The sequence below is a fragment of the Nothoprocta perdicaria genome, unplaced genomic scaffold (genome assembly GCF_003342845.1).
Source record: "Nothoprocta perdicaria isolate Ctin4 unplaced genomic scaffold, notPer1 scaffold_177, whole genome shotgun sequence".
NCBI classification, from domain to species: domain Eukaryota; kingdom Metazoa; phylum Chordata; class Aves; order Tinamiformes; family Tinamidae; genus Nothoprocta; species Nothoprocta perdicaria.
Genome location: NW_020454949.1, coordinates 1,002,855 through 1,026,753, shown reverse-complemented (window position 1 = coordinate 1,026,753; position 23,899 = coordinate 1,002,855). Strand labels below are relative to the sequence as shown.

The following is a 23,899-nucleotide window of genomic DNA, read 5'->3' as shown; positions in this document are numbered from 1 at the left end:
TTAGTTATATCAGCAAAAGGTGAACAAATCACCAGGAGAAATAATGTGTTCCACATTTATAAACGTGATCGAAGTTGGTGCAAGCTCAGCTTTCTGAAGACAGATTGGAACATAAATGAGGTCACACCTGGAGTACTGAGTGCAGTTCTGGGCTCCCCAGTATAAGAAGGACTTGTAGCTCCTAGACAGGGTCCAGTGGAGAACAGCTAAGATGATTAAGGGAATGGAACATCTCTCGTATGAGGAGAGACTGAGTGAGCTGGGCCTGTTTTCTCTGCAGAAGAGATGGCTCAGAGGGGATCTGATTTTGCCTGCTTGAGCAGGAAGGTTGGACTAGATGATCTGTAGAGGTCCCTTCCAACCTTAAATATTCTGAAATATTCTGAAATAAATGGCTGTGATGCCCAGACATGCTGGATTTGCTGCTTGGTGCCTTAGTGTACTTCAATAGATGAAGACTTATTCTAAAAGGAAGATACTAAGGTGCTAGCTCCCTCTCCTGGGGCGAACTTTGAAGAGCAAAGTCAAGGCAATGTTGATCCCTCCTCATTTCCATGGGTCCTTTTCCTTCCACCAAGCGTCATTTCGTTTAAGGGCCCTCCAAATCCCGCTTATCTGGCAGTGGAAGCTCCCTGTTTTTTCTGTCCCTGTTGCCCATTCCGGTGTTTGCTTTCCATGGAGAGGTTTGCGAGGGAATTTTCCAACAAGAAAGCTCAATCCACCAAGGCATTTTAACTGGCTCTTCTGATCATGGTTAGCTGTGTGGAGGTAGAGGACATGTCCCCAGGAAAGAAAAGCTCTGGCTCTGGAGCTCGGATTCCTTTCATCTCCCACCACCGTGCTGAGGTGCTGTGATTCATCCTGTAACTGATCCCACTAGCTGAGTGGCCAAAACATCGTGGAAGTTGCTGAGGAGCAGCCAAGGGCAGCTCTGAGCGGCTGTAATTACAGGCAGGATCCTCTGTGGATTCATTAGCGGGGTGATGTCCTCGGGCAGCTGAGGTCAGGCACCTGTGACAAGCAAAGCAGCGTTTTGGGGAGGACATGGGGTTTGGAAGGAGAAGATGGAGAACTCCCATCACCTGCCCTCCATCCCAGACATGGATTTCCCAGGCTTATAGCCAGGCTAGGAAGGATGAGTCCTTCTCGAAGTCCCTTGGACAGGGAGAACAAGGGCATCCACACAGCACGCTCGGTTGGGATAGCGGTAGCATCAGCCCAGGGGGTTCAGCTGCCTTTAGCTACCTGGTCTGGCACCTCTGGTCCCAGACATGGGAATGACGCTGGCTCTTGCGCCCCACAGAACGTGAAGGACGACGGGCAGCACGTCTGGAGGCTGAAGCACTTCAAGAAACCCGCCTACTGCAACTTCTGCCGCACCATGCTGCTGGGCGTCCGCAAGCAGGGCCTCTGCTGCTCCTGTGAGTTGGGTCCTCGTGGCCAGCTGCCCGTGGGCAGCGTAGCCCAGAGGGTCACGCTTGCCTCGGTTTTTCTGCTGTCTTCTGCCACAGTCTGTAAATACACTGTCCACGAGAGGTGCGTGTCCAAGGACATCGCCTCGTGCATCAGCACCTACGTGAAATCCAAGAGAAACACGAACGTAAGTAGAAGGATGGGGGGAGGAATTAGGAGGATTCTCCGCCAGCTCGTCTAATGGCATTGACTGAGCATCCATCTCCTTGGCCACCCCAAGGGGTCCCTCATGGGGTTTCTCCCCAGGATGTCAACCAGGGCCCTGAGACAATTGCTCCAGGTTACTCCTGGTCTGCAGAGCCCCAGCGCTGTGGGGATGGACTTGTGTCCCCAGTTCCCCAGGCTGGATTCCCAGATGCAGCCTCGGGCGGCTGCACTTTCCTCCCATTCCTTGCAGGTGATGCAGCACACCTGGATCGAGGGCAATTCCCCCGTCAAGTGTGACCGGTGCCACAAGAGCATCAAGTGCTACCAGGGCATCACCGGCCTGCACTGCGTCTGGTGCCAAATCACCGTGAGTACGTGGGGCCGCGGCCTTGGAGGACACGGGGACATCCCTGCCGCTCGCGGTGTCTCTGCCCATCACCCCGTGTTGTTGAAGGAGAGGGTCACTTTGCAAAGCAGGCCCGTGTCAGGGACAGGGTGGCTGGCGAGTGTAAAACCCATCCCTTTGGGATACTGGAGCTGGGTCCTGTTTGCAAGAGGAGCCACAGCCTGGGACATCCCAGGAGAGCTCACGGGGGTGGCACCCAGAGCTGCGTGCCGCCACGTCAACCGCTTCACGTGCCCTCCATGCTGCCCCCCTGCAGCTTCACAACAAATGCGCCTCGCACGTGAAGCCCGAGTGCGACGGGGGCCCGCTGCGGGACCACATCCTGCTGCCATCCTCCATCTGCCCCGTGGTGCTGGTAAGTTCCGCAGATACCTGGAGCGGCACAAAACGCCACGTGCCGGAGCATTGCCACGTGAGGCTGCTGGTTTTGGCGTGCCTCTTCCCCGTGGTTTTCCAGGCCCCCTTCCTCTGTTCCCCACAGGACAGGCAATCCCATTCCAGGAAATCGGAGAGCGACTCTCCCGTGAGCACCAGCCCCGAGGACAACAACCAGGGCTTCAAGCTGAACGCGGCAGCGGACGGGCAAGGCCTGCAGGTAGCGGCGCGGGGCAGGATGGGGGGATGGAGGCACCCGCAGCCTGGCCGCAGCCCCGCTCTGCCACCCTGCAGATCAGCGCCCAGCCCGGCACGCACCCCTTGCTCGTGTTCGTGAACCCCAAGAGCGGAGGAAGGCAGGGAGAGAGGTACGCGAGCTGCCCCCGGAGACAGCATCCCCGCTGGGTCTGCGCTGGACAACCGCTCACTCGTCCTCTCATTCCGTAGGGTCCTCCGGAAATTCCACTACCTGCTCAACCCGCGGCAAGTGTACAACCTGGACCGCGGAGGGCCCGCTCCGGGGTACGGAGGTGCCGCCACGGCTCCCAGGCCATCCACCCTGTCCCCTCTCATCCTCTCCCGCTCACCCCCCAGCTCCCCGTTTCCTTTCTTCTTGCCTCTCCCAGGCTGAGTTTTTTCCGGGACACCCCCGATTTCCGCATCCTGGCCTGCGGAGGGGACGGCACCGTGGGCTGGATCCTGGACTGCATCGGTGAGTGAGGAGCCAGCGGTGCCATCTGGGGCAGGGGTCCCCTCGCCGTGGGGGTGCTGCCAGGGGAAGGACATCAGGAGGAGCAGGGGATGAGTGAGAAGGGCCAAGCGTGGTGAGGGGAACCCCTAACCCACGTTCCTCCTCGCACCGCAGACAAGGCGAACCTGCTGAAGCACCCGCCGGTGGCCGTCCTGCCGCTGGGGACCGGCAACGACCTCGCCAGGTGCCTGCGCTGGGGAGGAGGTGAGGCCCAAGGCACGGCGGGCACGGGGTGGCCAAGGGCAATTCCAGGGGGAATTCCACGGGGAATTAGCCCTGCCAGGGAGGGATGGATGGCTCTCCGGGTATCCTTCCAGCCGCACGCATTCCATTGCTGGGACGTGTCCCGTTGTGCATCGCCTCCCCCATGCCAGGTCTGCAGCTCCCAGGGCCACTGAGGACGCCACAGGGGACCCGGCTTCCCAGGCCTCACCCAGAGCCCTTCTGGCTCACCCGGAGTTGTCACCTGCTCCCGCCTGCATCTGCCCAGGTGCCAGGATGTCCTTGGCAGCTGCGCCGGGGCCCTGGCATTTCCTTCCGGAAAAGGAGGTCGGAATGACCCTGGAACACGGTGTCTTCCAAGCTCAACTGTATCCTGCTGGCCCAGCACTTCCATGCACAAGGGCAGCTGGTGCTGGGGACAGGATGGGTGCCCTTCAGGAGGCCCCCACTGGCCCCGTTTGATGGCAAGGTGGGACTCAGGAGAGGGAAAGCCACCTCATTCCACCCCATGCACAGGCTCCAGAGCACCTTGAGGTCCCTCACATCGCTCTGTATCTTCTTCTAGGTTGTCACCATCCAACCCCACCAGCTCCCAACTCTTGGGCAGGGCCATCTTGGCTGACGAGGACACTCCTGCCAGTGCTCAGCCCCCTGCTCGCATACGGACACGTGTCTTCTCTTCCCACACAGGTTATGAGGGAGGCAACCTGATGAAGGTGCTCAAGGACATCGAGCACAGCACCGAGGTGATGCTGGACCGCTGGCAGATAGATGTCATTCCCACTGACAAAGAGGCCCAAGGAGACCCTGTCCCATACAGCATCATCAACAACTACTTCTCGATAGGGGTGGTGAGTACCTGGGGACCATCCTGAGAGCAGCCAGAAGAGGACGAGGGAGGCACCGCTTAGCACAGGACACAAATTTGAGCTGGAGGCCAGCAGGGCCAGCAGCCAGTGTTCAAACTAGGGCACCGCGGCCGTGCAAGGTCTGCCCCTGCTTTGTGAAACCCTCCTTGCTGCCATGCTGGGGCTTCCTGGATGTGGCCAGATGTGGGAACAGCTGCCCCCGAAGCAATCGTGGCAAAGCTCCGAGCCCCAGAGGCCAGGTGGGCCACACGAAGCATCTTCTGCGTCCACCGAACCACCAACCCATGCAGCACCAGGGCTTTGGTGGGGAAAAGTCACAGCTGGAGGGAAAAAAATCACAGCTGCCCTGAGGTCTCTAAAGTGACATAGTCCAAATGAGCACATTTGGGGGATGCCGCTGCCCTGAGGGCAACTTTCAGCCTCTGGTTTCTATTCTTGTCTCCTCTAAGATGTTTCCATAGCCCTCTCTTCAGAGTGAACCTCAAGATAACCCCCCGAGCACAGCCGGGCTGCTTGTGACATTCCTGGGGAGATAAAAGTCCTTCCAGTATTTGGTAAAACCCCTCCATTTGGGCACAAGAAGAGCCCTGTCCTTGCTCATGTTCCCAAGCTCCGTTGGTCTCAGCACATTTGTCATTTTTCCTGCTTTTATGGCATTTGCTGCAACAACAACTAAATGCATACTCATGCATCAAGTGTTCATCATCCCTGGCACGGATGCAAAGCAGGGCGTGCGAAGACACCCCTCATCCCTGTCCCCTGTGCTCCAGATGCTGGCGCTCCCGGGGCGGCTGCATCCCACTGTGCGGGTGCTGGAAGGCTCAGTGGAGCTGCTGCCTGTCTGGAGGCCAGTGTCATTAACGGGCTCTTGTTTAATGAGCCCCTTGAGAGCCCTTGAGAGTCCGCTCTCCAGGGAGCCGCAAGTCCCCCAGCACCCACAGCCAACCTGCATGGGTCCCTGCCCATCCCTCTGCTCCTCCCGCTCCATTGTCTCTTGCACCTGGAGAGCGAGGCCACCCCAAGTCTTGGCCAACAGGACATTGGGGTGGTGGTTTCTGCCACCTGGCCTTGGGCAACGTGTTTTGGGCGACCCTGTTTGAGCAGGGGGATTTGGTCTAGATGATCCCCAGAGGTGTCTTCTGAGCTTGGCCGTCCTGTGACACCCACACCAATGTCTTCTCTCCCCTCAGGACGCGTCCATTGCCCACCGCTTCCACATGATGCGAGAAAAGCACCCAGAGAAGTTCAACAGCAGGTAAGGAAGGACAGGGACAAGGGATGAGGACGGCCCCAGCATGGCCAGGGACACTCCTGCAGACTGCAACACGGGCGCTTCTGCAGCACGTCAGGCTGCTGGTGCTTGGAAAGGCACCCAATTAAGTTCATTCATGCTTTATAATTAGCGCCAGATTCCAGGGCTAGCAGGAACAAGCTACCCAGTGAGGGCCAAGCGGGGAAACAGGTTACGGCTAGCTCAGGATTCCCTTGAAGTTCATAGAAGTGGCATGACAACAGCAGCCGGACCCGCCTGCTCGCACCCAGTGCCCTGCTTTTCTTCCCAGGACCATCCGGGTGGTCCCCAAGGGTGTCCTGGGGGAGGCAATAGCCCCCACTCAGCTTCACAAGGAGTAAGTCCTGTCCCCTGCCCAGGTGCCATCCCATGTCCTACATCCCCACAAGACACCCCTGGTCATGCTCGCCAAGGACGTTGGGTTCCTCAAGGAATGGAGAATAAAGGCAACTAGGTCCCCTGAGTGGGAACTAGGGTCCAGAACAGCCCCACTTTGTCCCTCAGTATTGCTCCTGATGGCCATGAGGTCTGCTCCCTATCATGAAGGCTCCTTGGAAGGACCTTGCAGCCCGTCTTGCTGTCACTGGTGGAACGATGGAGACCACCGGTGGGCTGGGTCCCAAGGGGGGCTGCTAACACCCCCTCTCTGCGTGCCCAGGATGAAGAACAAGCTGTGGTACTTCGAATTCGGCACGTCTGAGACCTTCGCAGCCACCTGCAAGAAGCTCCACGACTACGTTGAGGTGGAGGTGAGTGTCCCGAGGAAGATGCCCACATCCAGCCAAGGGGCATGGGGCACAAAGGCTCTTTGGAGGACGTCACCTGCGGCCAGCCATATCCAAGGGCGGTCCTGGAATATTCCGCCTCCATGGGGCCCGGGTCTGCACGGGCTTTGGGTAACACTGGGACAGCCTTTGGCGAGTGGAGGGCAGAGGGACCGTGACATGTCCGTGATTACTGTGAGCTCCCATGTCCCACACTTTGCACCGGGAGCTTGGTTTCTTTATGCCAGGCTTCTCTGCAAGCTTCCGGCTTCCCTTATCTCTGGATAAATGACACTTTTGTGAGTTACTCTGGAGGGCTGGAGGGAAAAGAAAGGGAAAAAAAGAGAGAGAAAAGGAGCTTTGCTCGCCATGCAGCCTGCAAGCTGACGCCGCTTGCACACTAACGAAGCGCCGGGTCGGGAGCATCCCGTGCTTGTGTCCCTGCCCCGTGCGGAGGGGTCCCGGAGCCGCCGCCGCAGCGGTGACACGGGCTGGGGCGACGGGAGCCTGCGCGCGCCGCTCCCTCGGGACCAAGCGAGCCGAGGCAGCGAGGCCGGGAAGGGATGCGGAGCCGTTCGGCAGCGAGGAGGGGAGCAGGGCTCATCTGCCAGCGCCATCCCGCGCTGCAAAGCGTTAATCCCGCCGGAAGCGCCGCCGTTGCCGCGGAGAAATGGCAGTTTTGTTCGGGGAATTGGTCGCCCGCCAGCGCACAGCGCGTGGAAACGCGTTTGCTTTGCCCCCCCACCCCGTCCCCAGCTGCAAGTTTCCACTCGCTGCCGGCGCCCCGGCCGCTGCCCCCCGCTCAAAGGGCCCTTTGTGCCGCGCTGGCACCGTGGCGCGTGCACGGCCGGAGCCGGGGCAGCACGGAAGGGTGGGAATGCCTCAGCTCTACCAAAGCAGGGTGAAAACAGCATGTCATGAGGATCTCCTTGACTAATTTCAAATTAGTGAAATTGTTATCCTTAATGTTTTGCTGAAAGCTGTTTGAAAGAAAAAAAAAAAAAAAAAAAAAAAAAAGGATTTTTTTGGGTTGCCAAAGCTTATCGTCCCTGGAAGCCCATTGGGCATGGAGCCCTGAAGAGCCTGGGCCTTCGGCCTCCAGTCCTGAGGCCATGCAGGAGTCAGGGAGGAGGAGGAGGAGGGGTGAAGGCTCCACGTGCATTGGAGCCTCATGCCTGTGTGTGTGTCCACCAGTGTGATGGGACCTTGCTGGACCTGAGCAACGCTTCCCTGGAGGGCATCGCCGTCCTCAACATCCCCAGCATGTACGGAGGCTCCAACCTCTGGGGCGAGACCAAGAAGCAGCGCAGCTACAGCCGCCTGGGCAAGAAGGGCCCCGAGAAGCCGCCCTCGGTGGTGGTCACCGACGCCAAGGAGCTCAAGTTCTGCGTGCAAGGTGAGCACGGGAGGAGCCCTTGGGGGCTTTTCTGTGCTGGCCTTTTCCATGCACGAGGTTCTGGAGCCTGAGCGGTCACAGAGGCAGAGCAGGAGCCCAAAGGGAGCCAGAGGCAGGGACCAAAGTGCTGAGCCAGCGGAAGTGCGTTGGAGACATTCACTAGCAGTCTGGAAGAGCAGGGTCTTGGGTGGCTTTGTAGGGACCACGGCTTGATTGCAACAGCTTCAAGGCGGGTGTCCTGGTAAACCTCAGTTCTGATGGCCCTTCACCAGGACACCTACCACGTTTGCAAAGAGCTTCTGCCCTTGTGGCGCTTGCCGAGAGACCTCTGGCAGCGCCGTGTGCATGGGGATGTCATCTGAGTGCATCACCATGAGGGGTTTTTCCTAGGAAAAATTCGGGTGCTGGAGGCCAGCACCTCTGTGGCCGTCTCCATCTGCCACCTCATGGCCAGCTCCCTGCTGCGTGTGCAGGTGCCCAGGGCTCTGTGGCAGCCCCTTGGAGAGCCCCACCTGAGCAAACCCAGATCCCAGCAGAGACTGCAGGCGTGGAGAAAGACTGGGAAGCAAGGAGCTTTTCCATGGAAAAAGGTACCCAGGAGATCTGCAGGCTGAGCCATGTGGCATGGCAAAGAGCTGGCTGGAGATGCCGCTCAGCATCTCTAGCTTTGCCCCAGGCCAGAGGACCTCCGGAGAGCAGTGAGGACGTCTCACTTGCTTCAAGATCCTCCTCCCACCCTCAGGAATGTCTTGGCACTGGTATGGAGAGCTAGGTGGGGAAGCACCTGATGAGACATCGAGCCCTTTCTGAGGAGAAATCAAGCAAATGAGCAAGTCTCTGTTGGGGGAGCTGGAGACCAAAGACATGGGTTACTTTTGCCACCAAACAGGGAGACATTTTGGCACTGCACTCAATATTCTAGTGCTTAAAAAAAAAATTAAATAAAGCAAATAAATAATGCACACTTTTCTCAGCCGCACAGCCGCTCGCTGCCCCCGTGGCAGCCGACCTGCAGGTGACAAGCTCATGTGTCGGTCTGGGGACAGGGTCCAGCTTTGATGACCGTGAGGCTCCTTCTTGTGGGAGCTACCACTTACAGTCTTCACGGAGCCCTCCAGTGCCACTGTCACCTCGGTGGGGTGACAGACAGCAAGGACTGGCTGGGGGGAAGATGGATCTCAGGACCCTGGCCAATGCAAGGTGATAGGTCCAAGGGACATCAAGCCGAGTTGGCTCTAGCAGCACCACAACTGTGCCCTTCCTCCAGCACCTTCTCCGTGGCCTCCAGCGTCTCCAAAATCACCCCGACAGCATCCCCAGGGCCTCCGCTTCCAGGATCCAGCCTCACGCCGCAGAAATGCAGCTGCCACTTGGCTCCTTAGCTGAGGATGGGGTCCCCAGGGATCAGGGAGGGGATGGGGAAAAGGCAGTGCGGAGCGAGATAAAAGGTTTTGCCATCGATCCACTGACTCAGCTGGCGGGAAGCTTGTCTCTCCTTACATCCCTCCGGTGCTGGGCTCCTGCCAAACGGGCTTGCCGGGGGCTGAGCAGCTCCGTCTCTCTTGCAGACCTCAGCGACCACCTTCTGGAGGTGGTGGGGCTGGAGGGGGCGATGGAGATGGGGCAGATCTACACAGGACTCAAGAGTGCTGGCAAGAGGCTGGCCCAATGCTCGTCGGTCACCATCAGGTATCTCCCCAGCCCTGTTGACCAGTGGTGAAAGCTGGACGCTCTCTCGTGCCGCTTCTACACCCTGGTCCCACCTTGTCATATCAGGGTACCTGGGTGCCAGGAGCTTCCCTCCAGCAGGGAATCCCCATCTGCATCTCCTCTCTTTGCCTCTTGCAGGACCTCCAAACTGCTGCCCATGCAGGTGGACGGCGAGCCCTGGATGCAGCCGTCTTGCACGGTGAGTCCGCGGGGCTGGGAGTGAACCTGAGGCCATGGGGATGGCCGGGAGGGGGGCTCCCCTTCCACATGCTCTGGTCCCAGTTCCAGAGACTTCCAAGCATTGCATGAGCCAGTTGAGCTCTTGGCTTTTTTTTTAGGTCAAGATTACGCACAAAAGCCAAGTGCCGATGCTGCTGGGCCCTCCGCAGAAGAGCAGCTTCTTCTTCCTCAAGCGGAGGACCCGAAGCCGTGACTGAAGCCAGGAGCCACAGCCAGGGCCAAGGGCCACCCCCATCGCCACCTCCGCTCCCCCATCTCCGAACCCTCTGCTCCGGAGCCGCCTGTCCCGGCATAGAGCGTGACCGGAGGGGTCCTGGCGAGCTCCTGGAGGTTCCTTCTCCACCATCATCATCACGAGCATTTGCACCCGCAGAGGCAGCCTGAAGCACATGGAGCAGCCTCCGAACTGACGGTTACGCTTTATTTAAGTGCCCGAGAACAAGGCGAGCTTCACTTATTTATTATTTTCTCCATCCTCCCCGAGGATCCTCCGTGGGTTTTGGATTTCTTTGGGCTGCGCTGGCTTCCTGCCCACCAAAGCAGCCCATTCCAGACATTATTTATTTCCTCTTCCCTCACCTCGCCTCTCTTGGAGCGACCTCGACAGCTTTGGCCTCCCCAGCCTCCTTTGCTGGTGGCCTTAGAGAAGAAGAGAGGCCACCGGGCCCGCAGCAGGTTGCCCCAGCCGAGCACATGGGGATGAACAGGAGGAGGCACCGTTTTGAGAAGGATGGGGCGAGGAGGGAACATCCTCCTGCACCCCTCTGCTCCGGACCTTCATATTTATGTATTTATTCTGCAGATGCCTTGGGGATGGTTTTGAGCTCGCGGCAGAGCCCACCCTGGCCCAGGTGGCCCCTTGAGGCACCTTGTGGCCCCCCTTGAAGATGCCCCTGCGACAGAGCTGGGGCAGAGGCACAGAGGGGCGGACGGGGCTCTCGGGCAGACACCAACCATGGGGGCCCTTTGCAGGGCTACAGGGACTGCCAGGAGCCCCTTCACGACCCGCAGGGAATCAGCCTCACTCCGGGGCAGCAACTCTGGGCCCCTCGCTTGGGACCGGGAGGCTCGTCCCTCATGAGCCCCCCTGCAGCCCCCACTGCCACGGAGCCCCCACTAGGAAGAGTCACACTGGCCATGGGGTCCCAACACCCCGTCCCTCATCGCACTGGCGATACCCCTTTAACAGCACTACGCGGCAGGGTCTGAATGGCCATCATTACGCTTCAGAGTGTACAGCCAGTTTGCTCAAAGGGGCTGTTTTCCCTCCTCCCCACGTCAAGGACAATATGGTTATGGGCCTGTCGGGTGCCCACGGGTAGGAGAACATCCGCTCCGGCACCAACCTGGGGCCCCTTTGGGGAGGAGGCCGATGGGGAGGCGCGCGGGGGGCTACGTGCATGCAGCAGCGCAAGCCCACGCCGGGGCCAGCCCCAGGGTGGTGGAAATGGCCGAAGGGCTGAGGACTAAGGCAGCTGTTCCCGGGGCAGCAGGTGAAAACAGCCGGGACGGAGCGTGAAATAAAACCCCGGTTCCCGTGGCAGAGCGGCAGAGTCGCTGCCATCGCATCGGCCGAAGGGCCCGGCGCCCCCGCCGCTGGTGCCAGCATCTGCGCCCTGACCCTCCGTCCCCGCCGCAGCGCCTGCGAGCTCCCCCGCTCCCCCTGTACCCCTGCATGACGCGGCGCTGCTGGCATTGCCCCTGCCGTCCCCAGCGCCGCGGCTTCCCTCCAATAAAGGTGGTGAATGAAGTGCTCGGCTGGGCCCTGGCGGGTGGCTGGAGGTGCCATCGGGGGGACTGAGCCCCCCCAGCCCGCGGCGTCCCTCCCTCGCAGCCCCGCTTGGCCAGGGGAGCCGCCAGCAACGGGCTAAATTTGGAGCTGGCGGAGGGCTGGGGGGTGGGTTCTGTTCTTCTCTTTCTGGAGCAGCTTCTAAATTTAGCAGGCGCCAGTTGTCCCCCCCACCCTGTCCCTGTCCCCTTCCTCCACTCAAATGGCCTCTCCGGGGGCTTCAGCTCATCCCAAATGGACCCTGTGGCAGCCAGTGCCTCTCCTGGCATGGAGGACACTTGGGAAGCTCTGAGGGCACCGAGCAGCAGCCCAGGCTTTACCGGACTGCATCCTTTGGGGATCATTTCCCCACACACCCTGCAGCAGCAGCCACCTGGCAGGGCCCTGAAGCCAATCTCCCTGTGGGGGATGGTTAGGGAAACTGAGGCACTCTGCAAAGCGATGCCAGGGGGTGGGGAGCATAGGGGTACCCACCACATGCAGCATCCCGTCCTAGACTAATGGCCGGTCCTTCAAGCAGGTCATAGCCCTGCAAGGGCACATGTGGCTTTGGCCATGAGTGACACGGGGATGCCAAGGCCTGCACCCTCACAAGCCTCCTCAGGGAGATTTAACCCTGGGTCCTGAAGGAGAGGGCTCTCAGACAGAATCTCCCCAGCCACGACTCTGCCAAGCACAAGGGCTAAAAGCAGAGGGTTCCAAAGCTGCCCTTGCAGGCCAAGAGCATGCTTATCTGCAGGTGCTAGGGAAAAGCGTGCACGGAGGGTGTCCACGGGGAGGGAAGACTGCCCCCCTCCTCCCTCAATATGTCCCACTCCCCAAGCATGCTCCTTTCAGCCCCATCCCCCCCACACGCCGAGCGGGCTGCGGCCCCTTTAATTCCCACCCCGCTCCAGCCCCGCCCGCGAGCCGCTTCCCCCTGCTATTTTTTTATGAATGAAAAACGTCCGCGGAGGCTCCATGCAAATAAAAGCTCGCCCATTGGTTGCCGCCGCCTCGCCCCGCCCACCCCGCCGAACTCAATGGCGCCCCTTGAGTGGGGGGAGGCGGGCGCGGGGCGGCGATGCCGCCAATCAGGCGGCGGGAGCGCCCGAGCGGCGGCTCCTCATTGGACAGTGCCGAGGGTAAACAAGCGGCGCGGGGCGGGGTGGGAGCTGGGGGCCGCTCGGGGGCTGCGGACGGCGCAGAGCGGCAGCGCGGAGCGCGGCGCCCTCCCGGTCCCGGTCCCGGTCCCGGTCCCGGTCCCGGTCCCGGTCCCGGTCCCGGTCCCGGTCCCGGCGCGCTGCGCTGCGGGGGAGCCGCGGCGCGGCCCGCTCGGGTACGCAGCGCGGGGGCGGTGTTTATGAATGGTGCGGGCCGCGCGGTGTGAATGGCGCGGGGGGGCGCGCGCGCGCGCGCTTGCGGGGGAGGGGAAGGGAGGTGGAGTTTATGAATGGGGCGCGCGGGGCGGCGTGGGAACGGCCCCGGCTGCGGCGCGGCGCCGAGCACGGCGGGGGGGGGGGGCGGCGGACGAGCCTCCCTCCCTCTCTGCCTCCTTCCCTCTTTGCCTCCTTCCCTCCCTCCCGGGCGCCGCGTGATGTCACGGCCGTTTCTATAGAAATCGGGTGACATCACGAGCGGGGGGCTGCGACCCGCCGCGGCTCCCCCCGGCGAAGGCGACTGGCGAGGCCGGGCCCCGGCACGGCGCCAGCGCCGGGGGCGGCGGCAAGGCCTGAGCCTTCCTCCCCCCCACACACCCCGCCTTCCCCCCCCCCTCCTCCTCTTTGCACCCGCAGCCCTGCACCTGCGGGAGCCCCTGCCCGCGCCGGCGTCGATGCTGAGCTCGCCGGGGGCACCAGCATGGACGGCTTCTACGACCAGCAGGTGCCCTTCATGGGGCCCGGGGTAAGTGCGTGGCTGTGTCCCCCCTGCGCGGGCGTCCCCTCCCCACGCACCCCTCGTGCCCCCCACTCTCACGCTCTCCTTGTAGAAGGCCTGTGCCGAGGAGGCCCGCGGGCGCCCGGGTGGCGAGCGCAAGAGGAAGCTGCCGGAGACCGACCTGGCGCACGACTCGGAGGGTAGGTGGCCGCCGCGGCGCCCTGGGGCCGGGCACCGTCCCCCCGGCGAGCGTCTGAGCTCGGCCCTGAGCTGGCCCTCTCATTGCAGAGCTCTTCCAGGATCTCAGCCAGCTGCAAGAGGCCTGGCTAGCTGAAGGCAAGTACCCCCCTCCACCCCCCCAATCCACCCACCACCGCCAAATACCCCCACGATCCCATCCGGAAGGACCTAGTGTGTTCTAACCCCCCCTTCCTTTTTTTTTTTTATTTTTCCCCCCCCATTTTGTCTTTTTTTTTTTTTTTCTTCTTTCTTCCCCCTCCCCAGCTCAGGTCCCCGATGATGAGCAGTTCGTCCCTGATTTCCAGGCCGACAACTGTAAGTGCCCAGCGCCCGGAGGGGATTTTTGTCGTTCCCTGTGGGGCAGGGGGGTATGTGCGCGTGTGTCTGCGGCTAGAGGTGCCATCCTCGGGGAAAGCGCCGCGATCGGGGCCGCAGCACTGGCAGGGTTTGAGGAAAACACAGTTTATCACCACCCTTTTGGCGGAGGGTTAAATTTCTAGCCCCCCTCTTTCACCACCGGGAAGCTGTAGCCCGGCACGGGACAGGAGCTCGGGCCCCTCTCTGGGCTCCTGGGGGACCCGTCACCGTTCACACAGGCGCCTTCCCGAGCGGGCTCAGTGGTTACCCGCAATCCCTACAACTCCCTGGGCTTTGATTTCTTTTTTTTTTTTTTTTTTTATTTCTTTCTCCCCCTCCTTTTTGCAGCCCGGTGCTTTTGGCAGGAGCCGACTCAAGCGGTGAAACTTGAGCTGCTTTAAGCAGCATTAATCACTGGCGAGCGAGCGTATTTAAAAGGAAGCCAGTGAAAACGCGCTCCCTCTCCAATTGCATAAGAGCAGCGGCTGAGTCGGCGCGTGGCCGCGTGGGGCTCTTAGTGCCCCATCGCGTCCAGGAGCAACCCCGGGCTCCGGCCGAGCAGGGCGTTTTGGGGCTGCAGTTTGGCCTCGCTGGCCGTGGGGGTGGCTGCTAAAGCAGTCGGCGACGGGACTTGAAGGCAGCCGGATTTTGCCGGCGGTCGAATGCTCCGTTCTTCCGCTCCGGCTCTGTCGGAGCACGCAGCGCAGGCTCTCTTACCCTACTCTAGCCCCGTCCTAATTATTGCTCTTTGATTACTTCTAAGCAAGCGGGAAGCCGGCCATTAAGCCGCAGCCGACAACCCAAGATTCAGCTGCCTTTTAAATCTAATTTATTATAGATATGATTTTTAACACTTCTGCACGCCCCTTTCTCCCCCGAGATGAAAGGCGAGCGTGAAGCCGGTGCCGCAACCCGCTGTTGACATCCTAGCACAGCCCCGGAGCGGTATAAACCGCAGCGTGCGTGGGAGGGCGGCTCTCGGAGCCGGAGCCGTTTCCAGTGCCTTTTGGCAGTCTCTAGTTTCCTTGTAACCTGAAGAGCTCGGGCAGGAGAGAGGGACTTTTTCTGGGCTATTGCAGAGGGGAGAAAGAAAGGAGGGGGAAAAAAAGAAAAAGGCATTTGAGGCTTTAAATGTGCTTCCACCCGCCCGTGCCTCCACAGACCCCGAATTATTGGGGCTGCAGTGAATTTGTTGCTTGAAAGGAGCTCTCCCCACTGCTAAAAGCTTTTCAGGGGGGTTAAAGCAAGCGTGGCCTTCCCGGTTGAGCAGGGCACCGTGGGTGCTTGGAATAAGGAGAGGAAAAGCGTCCACTAAACCCCCGGCCCTGGCACCTTTGCTGGCAGGGCCTCCACTCCTCGCCCTAGAGGCTCACAGGAATTTGGGCTTCACTCTGGCCCCTTCGCGTTTTTGGGGGGAATTTTGCTGTTTGGCTCGAGCAATTGGACGTGTTCCCCATTGCCCTGTGGACACAGGAGCTCTGGAGGGTGAATTTGTTCCCCGGGGATATCAGGCTTTAACCTCCGCTGTGCCGTTTGTGGCAAAGCCATTGAGCAACATGGGGAGCAGGTTATCCCTGGCCTCAAATTATTATGATTTTTGTTTTAAAGAAGGCTCGTTTCCGGCGGAGGGTTGTTTGGACAAAGGGAGGCAGCAGCGCGGGCTTCTATTTCTGGCCCCGTCCCCCGGTGTGACCTTGGGTGCGTCCTGCAGCGCCGGTGCCCGGCCAGGGCGGTGGAGGCAGGGACGGGGTCACTCGCAGGTGACCGTCCCTCCAGCGGCTGCCGAGGGCCCAGCTGGTGGCCCTGGTGGCTCGGTGGCCGTGGAGGCTGTTGTGCTCCAAGTGTGGTTGCAAATGGGGGTGATACCCACTGGGCAATACCCATCGGTGGCTTTTAATCGTGGCGCAGGGCAAGGAAAGGGTGGAAGCCCCGTGTGAGCACAACGCGGTGACAACTTTGGGAGCTCTTTGGCATGGAGGTCCTTGCAAATAAATCGGGGCTACCGGTCCTGGGTTTGAGGTGGGGGTCTGGAGGCCGAGGATACAGAGCAGGGGGGGATCGATGCTCTCCCTACCCGGCCCTGCTTCACTTTCTCCCTTCCCTCCTCCATCTCGCCAAAGGACACTCAGCCGCCAGTACAACTGCCTCGGGGTGCCTTTTTTCTTCTTCTTTTTTTTTTTTTTTTTTTTTTTTTGTGAATGAACTTAGTGAAAAGGCCGAGATTTGGAAGACCAGCATGAGCCTTGCAGGCGGCCGCCTGGGCACACACCCCTTGTCTCAAACAGCGTCGCTAAACCCTTGGCGGGGAGCGGGGGAGAGGGGAAGATAAATATATATTAATTATATAAATACATATTCCTCCCCCTGGCGCGTGAATGGAGCCGCCCGGGTTGTTTGTGAATGGAGGGCGGCGCCCGCTCGCGGCTGCCGCTTTTTTTTCTCAATGAACACCCAGCCCCCAGCGCGGCGGGCGCAGAACCAGCCCGGCCGCTCGCCGCGCTCCCGAGCGGAGCGCGGAGCTGGAGCCCGGCCAAAGCGCCTTCCCCTCCGCGCCCGGCCCGGCCTTCGCGGCCGCGTTAACGCTAGGAATGCCGAAGGTGGCAGAGAGTTGTCGATGGGGGGAAAATAGGGCTCCTTTGGAGCTGGCAAGGCCGGTGAGCGTCTGCTCGCTTGCGCTAGAGAGGAATCGGCAGCTCCTTAAAGCTCCTGGCAAATTGAGAGATTTGTTAATGCCCTTGGGGAGCCTCTGCCGCCAGCCCCGGGGTGGTTCCTTCACCTGCGCTAAGCTGGGCCATGCTTGGATGTTGTGCTGGCTCTGCTGTGGCCAGGAACTGCTTAAGGTGGACATCTCTGACGCACTTTCGCTTTCCTCGAGCGTCCGTTCCTAGAAGTCGATTAGGCTAAGCGTATATTAGTTGGTTTAAAGGTTATATATAGTGAGCGAGCCTGGTGGGGCTGGGAAGGATTTGGGTTTAGCGGGATGTTTGCTCTGTGGGCTCGGAAAATCGGGACCCTCCGTCCCCCGTCGCTGTCCAGTCCCTTGAGAAAGGGGGCTGCTCCTCTGATGCTGTTGGGTTTTGGGCAGTCCTGTCCTACTCGGGTGGCCTGATGGCCTTGAGCAGAGCCTGACCTTAGGGACACGAAGGGACTTTGTGTCCGCTGCTGCAGAGGCAGCGCTGGCCCCTTGGTGCTTCTTGCCTTGGCCTCGCCAGAGGGTCTGGCTGGTGTCAGTGGTGCCTAGAGCCAGTTGGGTGGCTGTGCTGGCCCCTGCTGGGGTTAACGGGCCTCAGGATTTGGGTGCTGAGAGCACCCCGAGTGGATGTCATGCTGGGTAGCACTGACCGTCGCCATCCCCTGTGCCAGCTCTGGCCCTGTGGCAATGGAGCCAAGGCCACTGGGTGCCTGTATCTTCCTCCTCCTCCTTCTCTTTGCAGTGGTCCTGCACGCGCCACCTCCGGCGAAGATCAAGCGAGAACTGCACAGCCCTTCCTGCGAGCTGTCGTCCTGTAGCCACGAGCAGGCTCTCTGTGCTAACTATGGAGACAAGTGCCTCTACAACTGCTGGTGGGTCTTGCAGGGGGGGCCCGCGGTGCCCTTGGGCACCCTCCCGGCTCTGCGGCGGGTGGCACCGCGTGGGTGCCGAGGGCCCTCCAGTTCTTGGTGGCTGGGTTTGGCTTTGGGATGAGAAGGTGCTGCGCCACGTAACCACGGTTGGGGCTGCTGGACTTGGGAGGGTTGCGTCGGTGCCCCCAGCCCCAGCAGGGTGGGGAGCCCTGGGGTGCCAGCACAGCCCCGACTAGGGCGGGCATCCCCGAGGCGCCAGGGATGCTCCGTCTGCTCCTGGCCCTTCTCTGACGCTCCGGTGGCCGCTTGTCCCCGCAGTGCCTACGACAGGAAGCCCCCCGCCGGGTTCAAGCCATTAACGCCGCCCGCGGCGCCTGCGTCCCCGGCGGGCTCGGCGCTGCCGCCGCCGCCCGTGCCCGCGGCTGCCGCGCACGGCGCCCCGGCCGCGCCGCTGCGGGGGGCCCCGCCGGGCGCGCGGCCGCTGCAGGACGCGCGGCAGCCGCCCTTCGCCGTGCCCCGGCCGCCTCACCCCCCGCTGCACATGCCAAAGATGATGTCCGAAAACCAATACCCCGCGGAGCACAGGTGAGGGCCGCGTGGCGGGGTGCCCTTCCGCTCGCCCCTCGTGGGGTGCCGCTCACCGGGGCCGCCGCCGCTCACTGCTGTTCAGCGCCCGCCGCCGCTCACCCCTGTTCAGCACTTTCGTTTCCGCTGCCCGAATGAGCGCGTGGGGCTCGGCTGGGGTTTCCAAGAACTTTTTCCCTTCTTCGGGTCAGATCAGTGACCTCGGGTTGCAGGGAGGAGGTATCCGCCAGTCGCCCCGCTCCAGAGCCCCTTGGTGTTGCCCAGGCGGTGCCTTGTCTAGCCCTGGCACCAAAGCCAGAACTTGGCCTCGAGTAGCCTCTTTCTATATGACTTTTTTCCTAATGGGGTCCCATGTGTGGGTGCTTCCAGTGGCAGCTTCCTCTCACTTTCTGCGGATCGCGGGAGCTGCCCTGGTTCCTTGGAAGCCTCCAGGCCGTGCCCGGGAAGCCACGCATGGCTGTGTCGCTGCCACGTGATGCCACCGGCCCCTCACTTCTGCTTTCCCTGGCTGCTGAGGGCACTTCTGGCCTCTTGCTAGAAGCTGAGATGCAGGAAAACTTGCAGGGCTGGTATTTTTTTTTAATTTATTTCATTTATTAATATCCGGGCTTGTTGCAAGCCTTGCTGCTTCCTGCCAGGATCTCTTCTTTTTTTTTTGTTTCCTCTTGAGACAGCTCCCTGCTCACAGGGTTGGGGTTCCTGCTCAACCCTCAGTAACAAGACCCTTCACTGACCACAATGATGGTGGGCAAATCCCTGCTGTGATGGGCCAGGGCTCTTGCCCGTCCCCTTTCCCACCTGCTTTGGGGCTCTCCTCAAAATGAGCTCTGGCAGGCTGGGAAGTGACTCTCCAGTCACAAGTTATCGCCCATGGGTGACCTTCAGCCATCCAGTTGAGGGTCAGGTGCTTAAGGGCCCATGGTGGGTGCTGGGCTGAAGGTGATGGCCTCTAAGACCAAGTGATGCTTGGTTGTGTGCAGGGATTTGGGTGCTCCAGCTGTGTCATGGGACGCCCCGAGATGCGGGTGCTGCAGAGATGGCACCGACTGGGGATGTGTTTGCTCCCTGGCCTGGCCACCTGCAGAAGATGCAGGTGACCATTGCCCTTGGGGTTGCATTTGAGGAGGAAAGGAGGATTTTTGCATGATGCCAAAGCAGCAGGTCCTGCTCCAGTGTCCCCCACCACCAGGCTGAGGTCCCAGAGGGGCAGATGGGCCCGTGGCCTGCGCCCGTGTTGGCTCGGGGCCACCTCGGAGCTATGCCGAGGGCCGGCGTGCCGCCGCGGCACTAGGGTTTCGCTGCGGAAGGGCAGCGGGACGCGGAGCGGAAACGCGGTAATCCCGGCCCGTCAGCTGGGAGCGATCCGGTTACCGAGCCGCATGGCGGCGGCGGACATGGCCTTTCACGGTGCTGGGATGAGCTCCGGGTCTCCTGGCTGGGGTGAGGGGAGACAGCACCTTTTGGTGACGGGTCCCCCATCCTACCGCGTCTTGCGGCCGCCCCATCGGAGCCAGGAGCCTGAATGGCCTGTCCTGAAATAGCGCGGCCCCCACGCCTCCCTCCCCTGCGCTGCAGAGCTCAGGCTCTAATCCTGCCCGCGGAGGGGGATTAGGGGCCGCGGGGCGCGCGGAGGATTTGCCGTTACGTAACCCGCCCCGGGGGTCCTCACCCTCCGCCATCCCGGCCCTTCCAGGATGCGGGAGCCCGCGGCTCCCGCTCGCGGCCGAAGCCCCGAGGATGTCGGCGCCAGTGAGGCCATGGGTGGACACCCCTTAAGCCCTGACCTTGGTGGGACCCCTCTCCATAACATCTCCCCGTTTTGTCCCCCCGCAACGCAGGTTTCAGAGGCAGATGTCGGAGCCCTGCCAGCCCTTCCCGCCGCAGCCCGGCCTCGCCGGTGACAACCGCCCCGTGTACCAGCGGCAGCTCTCGGAGCCCCTGGGCCCCCCCGGCGCCCCCCGGCCCCCTCAGGGATTCAAGCAGGAGTATCACGATCCCCTGTACGAGCAGGGGGGCGCCGGCCTGGCCGGCCCCCCGCCCGGGCCTGCCTTCCCCCAGGCGCCCATGGGCATTAAGCAGGAGCCCAGGGATTACTGCATTGACTCAGGTGGGTCCGAGGGACGGGGGGGACGTGCTGGGCTGGAGCAGAGGGGGTCCCGCGGTTTGGGGGTGGAGGCTGCAGCTCCCCCCTGCTTGCCCCGTCCCTGCCGGCTCCGCGTGCCCAACGCCGCTCGCATCACGGAAAAAATCCTCTAATCGCCTTAGGCCTAAAAATACCGCGGCCGATGGCGGCGCGGGGGAGCAGATGGCGGTGCCGGGCCGGGGGAGGCGGCAGGGCGGCCTCGCGGGGCGCGCCGGCCTCGCCACGAGGCGGCTGGTTGCGGGGCGGCCCGTGCTGGCCCGGGGAGGGAGGCGCGCCCCGGGGGGACACGGCGCGAGGAAGGCGGCCGCGGGGCCGCGCGGCGTCGCGCGGTTGCACGTCAGCCGCCGCCGCCACGCGCCTTGACGCGCCCTCCGTGTCTCTCGCTCGCAGAAGTGCCTAACTGCCAGTCCTCGTACCTGCGAGGCGGGGGCGTCTTCCCCGGCAGCCATGACGGTGAGTGCCCACCGCCTTCCCCAGCCCTCCCTCCCGCCCGGCCTCCATTGGGCCTCCCCTGGAAGGGGACGGGAGGCCGGGCTCCTCTCGAGCCCTCGAGGGCATTTTGGGCACCACAGGGGGACTCTGTGTGCGTGACAGGCCTGGCCGCTGATGGCCACGGCTCCCCATGCTCACTGGGCGTCTCCTCTTCCTAGGATTCCCCTACGAGAAGGACACACGATTGTATTTCGACGACACGTGCGTGGTACCGGAGAGGCTGGAAGGTGAGGAGGGGAGCCGGCGGGAGGGCCGAGGCACTGGCCAAGACGAGGGCGGCCGCCCTGGGGACCCGCGTCGTGCTCCAAGCGCGCCCGTCTCCCCACCAGCAGGCAAGGTGAAGCAGGAGCCCACCATGTACCGCGAGGGCCCCCCGTACCAGCGGCGCGGCTCGCTGCAGCTCTGGCAGTTCCTGGTCACGCTCCTGGACGACCCTGCCAACGCTCACTTCATCGCCTGGACAGGCCGCGGCATGGAGTTCAAGCTCATCGAGCCCGAGGAGGTACGTGGTGGTGGTGCGGTGGTAGTGGTAGATCCAGGGTGAGATGGTGATGGTTGTAGAGGAGCTGGGGTGGTGGTGGACCTGCTGCCAACCCGTCTGCACCCAAAGCAGCTGTGGCAAAGCAACTCTGGTCTTCCCTCTCCTCCCAGAGCAGCTGGTCCAAGCCCAGGCTCAGAAAATTGGCACTGGTGCTGTGGCTTGGATCCACCATGAGTTACAGGCCACGCTTGCTCCCTCAGAAAGCAGTTTTTCAGAGCTTCTAGTCGTATCTCTACCCACCATTGGATTTGCGGGTGATTTCATGCAGAGGTTGCAGCAGACGGGGTAGGTGCCAGCCTGGCAGCACCACGGCGTTCTGTAGGGTGCCACGGAGGAAGGAGCTCTTTGAGGAGTAATTGAAGGCAGCTGTAGCGCTGAAGCTGCGCCTTGTGGGTAATTGCCCATAATATCTCTTGTGCCGTGCATTGAAATTGCACGTTTGGGAAGCGGCTTTTTTGGCAGGCTCCCCTAATCAAACCTCTTTTGATGAGGTCTCCCGTTGAGCGCTGTCTGCATCGCGGCAGGCTCTGCTCGGCGCTGGGGCTGCTCTGTAGCAACAAGGGCGTTCATTGCCTTTTGGGAGAGGACCAGATTTCCGAGGGGCTGCGGGAGTGTTGAGCATCACCACGTCGCTCCAGGGAAGGGCACGTTCTGCTGTGCCCCTACAACCCGGCTCCAGAAGGACCACGTGATCTTGACCACCTTGCACCCCTGTTGTAGGGCCCTGGTGCAGGGAGGCCCAGGACAGCCCCAAATTTATGTTCATCACTCTGTTTTGGAGCTGAGGAGCAAAGAACTGAACTTATCTCCGATTTCTTTGGAAAAAATAGCATGCAAAATCCATCTGCCTTAGGAGATCCTCTAGACCAGGTGTTCCACTCTGTGGGCAATCATCCAGCTTTGATCCTTTCAGCCATGGGGCTGGATTTTATTGCAGTTACCTTGTAGAAACCTCCTGGGTAGATAATAGCACACTACATTGGGACTTTGCAGGAAAGAGATGGATATGTAGGAAGCACATGGATATCTTCAGATTTTGGGTGTGTTTTTTTTTTAATCTTTCCCACAAAAGAGGTACTGGTTGGTCCAGCCATTAGAAAAGAGCCACTATCACATGTTTCCAATCTGCAATCAGCTTTTCTGCAACTCTGATTTTTATTTAGGGAGGACCCATGTCCAAGGGACAGCTTGAGCTTTCCCAGCTGTTTCCGTTCCCTCCGCAGGTAGCGCGCCGCTGGGGCATCCAGAAGAACCGGCCCGCCATGAACTACGATAAGCTCAGCCGATCTCTACGCTACTACTACGAGAAGGGCATCATGCAGAAGGTGACCCTGCTTCCTGCCCCGTGGTACCGAGGTGGGAGGGAGAGGAGGGCTGGCTTAGCCGTGTCTGGGTGTAGCTTAGGGTCACATCTTTGTTCTTTTTTTCTTTCCTTCTCGTTTTTTTTCTTAAAGCCTTTGCAAATAGCAGTGCTCATGAGAGGTGATGTTGGTTGGCCAGTCCAACCAAGTCCTGCCATGGAAGGTTGTTTGGGTTCTCGATTTCCTAAATCTTATTTTTGTTTTTCCTCAAAGTCCTTGGAAACAGCAATGTTCTTGGGAGGTGACATTTGGTTGGCCAACCCAACCAAGTCCTACCATGGACTTAAACGCCCTCACCTGCCCTTAGCCGAGCTACTTTGGCCCAAGCACCTATTAGAGTGCCCTTTTTGAGGGTGGACGAGCCTCTCCCCTCTCACGCCGCGCTGTGCTTGCAGGTGGCCGGCGAGCGGTACGTCTACAAGTTCGTCTGCGACCCCGATGCCCTCTTCTCCATGGCCTACCCCGACAATCAGCGCCCCTTCCTCAAAGCGGAGCCCGACTGCCCCGTGGCCGAGGACGACACCTTGCCGCTGACGCACTTCGAGGACAGCCCCGCGTACCTCCTGGAGCTGGATCACTGCGGCGGGCTCCCCTACGCCGAGGGCTTCGCCTACTGACTTGGCCACCCAGCTGCTGGAGCCACCAGTGCTAGCAAAATCCTGCCTGGGCGAGCAAGGGCCACGGTTTTATAAAGAATTATGTTTTTTTTTTTCTTTTTTTTTTCCTTTCTTTTTTTTTTTGTTGCTGTTCCTATCAGAAGAAACTCCAAGGAAGCACGTGCAGAGTGCGAACGGAGGGATCTAAACGCTGGTGCACGTCACCGTTGACTTCCCGACCTCCCCCCTGTCCAAGGGCTAGCATGTAGGACTGCCCGTGGCTGACACCTCCTGCCGAGCACCACCGCGGTGCTGGCTGTGGGGGTAGATGCTGTTGGAGGGAGGTCTCTGATACAGGCGGCGATGGGTTCCTCCGTGCCCGACCGTCACGACAATCTGCTTCATGCTGCTCCCGACCTGCGTAGCTGCCTCGGGCATTGGAAAGGGCTTCGATTTGCACAGTTGCTGTGGGGCTTCTTGAGGGATGAAAAGCTGGGGATGCAGCCTGTGGGGGGCCTCCCCAGCTGCTTCCTACTCCGCGTCCCTGTTAAGTATCGTGCTCCCTCATCAAGGTTTCTCTGGCTGCCCCACGTCCTCCCCGGAGCTTCTCTCCTTCCGCAGCTGCCCAAGATGAATTTAGTGTCAGTGGAGGTGACGAGGGCAGTTATCTCCCTTCTTTCCCTCCATCTTCCCTTTTCTTTGTATGTTTTAGGAAACAGTTTTAAACTTT

At 60.9% G+C, this 23,899-nt stretch overlaps 2 protein-coding genes across 2 annotated transcripts in view; both read left to right on the top strand.

Moving 5' to 3' along the window:
* Window positions 1-9,844, top strand: part of DGKG (diacylglycerol kinase gamma) — an 18,033-nt gene extending 8,189 nt beyond the window's left edge. The window contains exons 9-24 of the mRNA XM_026036416.1: window positions 1,304-1,421; window positions 1,512-1,600; window positions 1,871-1,987; window positions 2,283-2,381; window positions 2,508-2,621; window positions 2,696-2,769; window positions 2,849-2,923; window positions 3,028-3,113; window positions 3,267-3,356; window positions 4,065-4,225; window positions 5,434-5,498; window positions 6,193-6,283; window positions 7,493-7,694; window positions 9,263-9,383; window positions 9,543-9,603; window positions 9,743-9,844. Of these exons, the coding sequence (XP_025892201.1) occupies window positions 1,304-1,421; window positions 1,512-1,600; window positions 1,871-1,987; window positions 2,283-2,381; window positions 2,508-2,621; window positions 2,696-2,769; window positions 2,849-2,923; window positions 3,028-3,113; window positions 3,267-3,356; window positions 4,065-4,225; window positions 5,434-5,498; window positions 6,193-6,283; window positions 7,493-7,694; window positions 9,263-9,383; window positions 9,543-9,603; window positions 9,743-9,841 (1,662 nt within the window). The 3' untranslated portion in view covers window positions 9,842-9,844. The remainder of the gene's footprint in view (window positions 1-1,303; window positions 1,422-1,511; window positions 1,601-1,870; window positions 1,988-2,282; window positions 2,382-2,507; window positions 2,622-2,695; window positions 2,770-2,848; window positions 2,924-3,027; window positions 3,114-3,266; window positions 3,357-4,064; window positions 4,226-5,433; window positions 5,499-6,192; window positions 6,284-7,492; window positions 7,695-9,262; window positions 9,384-9,542; window positions 9,604-9,742) is intronic.
* Window positions 9,845-13,272: 3,428 nt separating this feature from the next.
* Window positions 13,273-23,668, top strand: ETV5 (ETS variant 5). Its single transcript, XM_026036419.1, has 12 exons — window positions 13,273-13,317; window positions 13,403-13,490; window positions 13,579-13,626; window positions 13,795-13,845; window positions 17,322-17,451; window positions 17,770-18,036; window positions 19,875-20,143; window positions 20,570-20,632; window positions 20,830-20,898; window positions 21,004-21,173; window positions 22,436-22,537; window positions 22,969-23,668. Exons 1-12 carry the CDS (start codon window positions 13,273-13,275, stop codon window positions 23,188-23,190), a joined length of 1,524 nt encoding a protein of 507 aa, XP_025892204.1. The 3' UTR covers window positions 23,191-23,668.
* The last annotated feature ends 231 nt before the right edge of the window (window positions 23,669-23,899 follow it).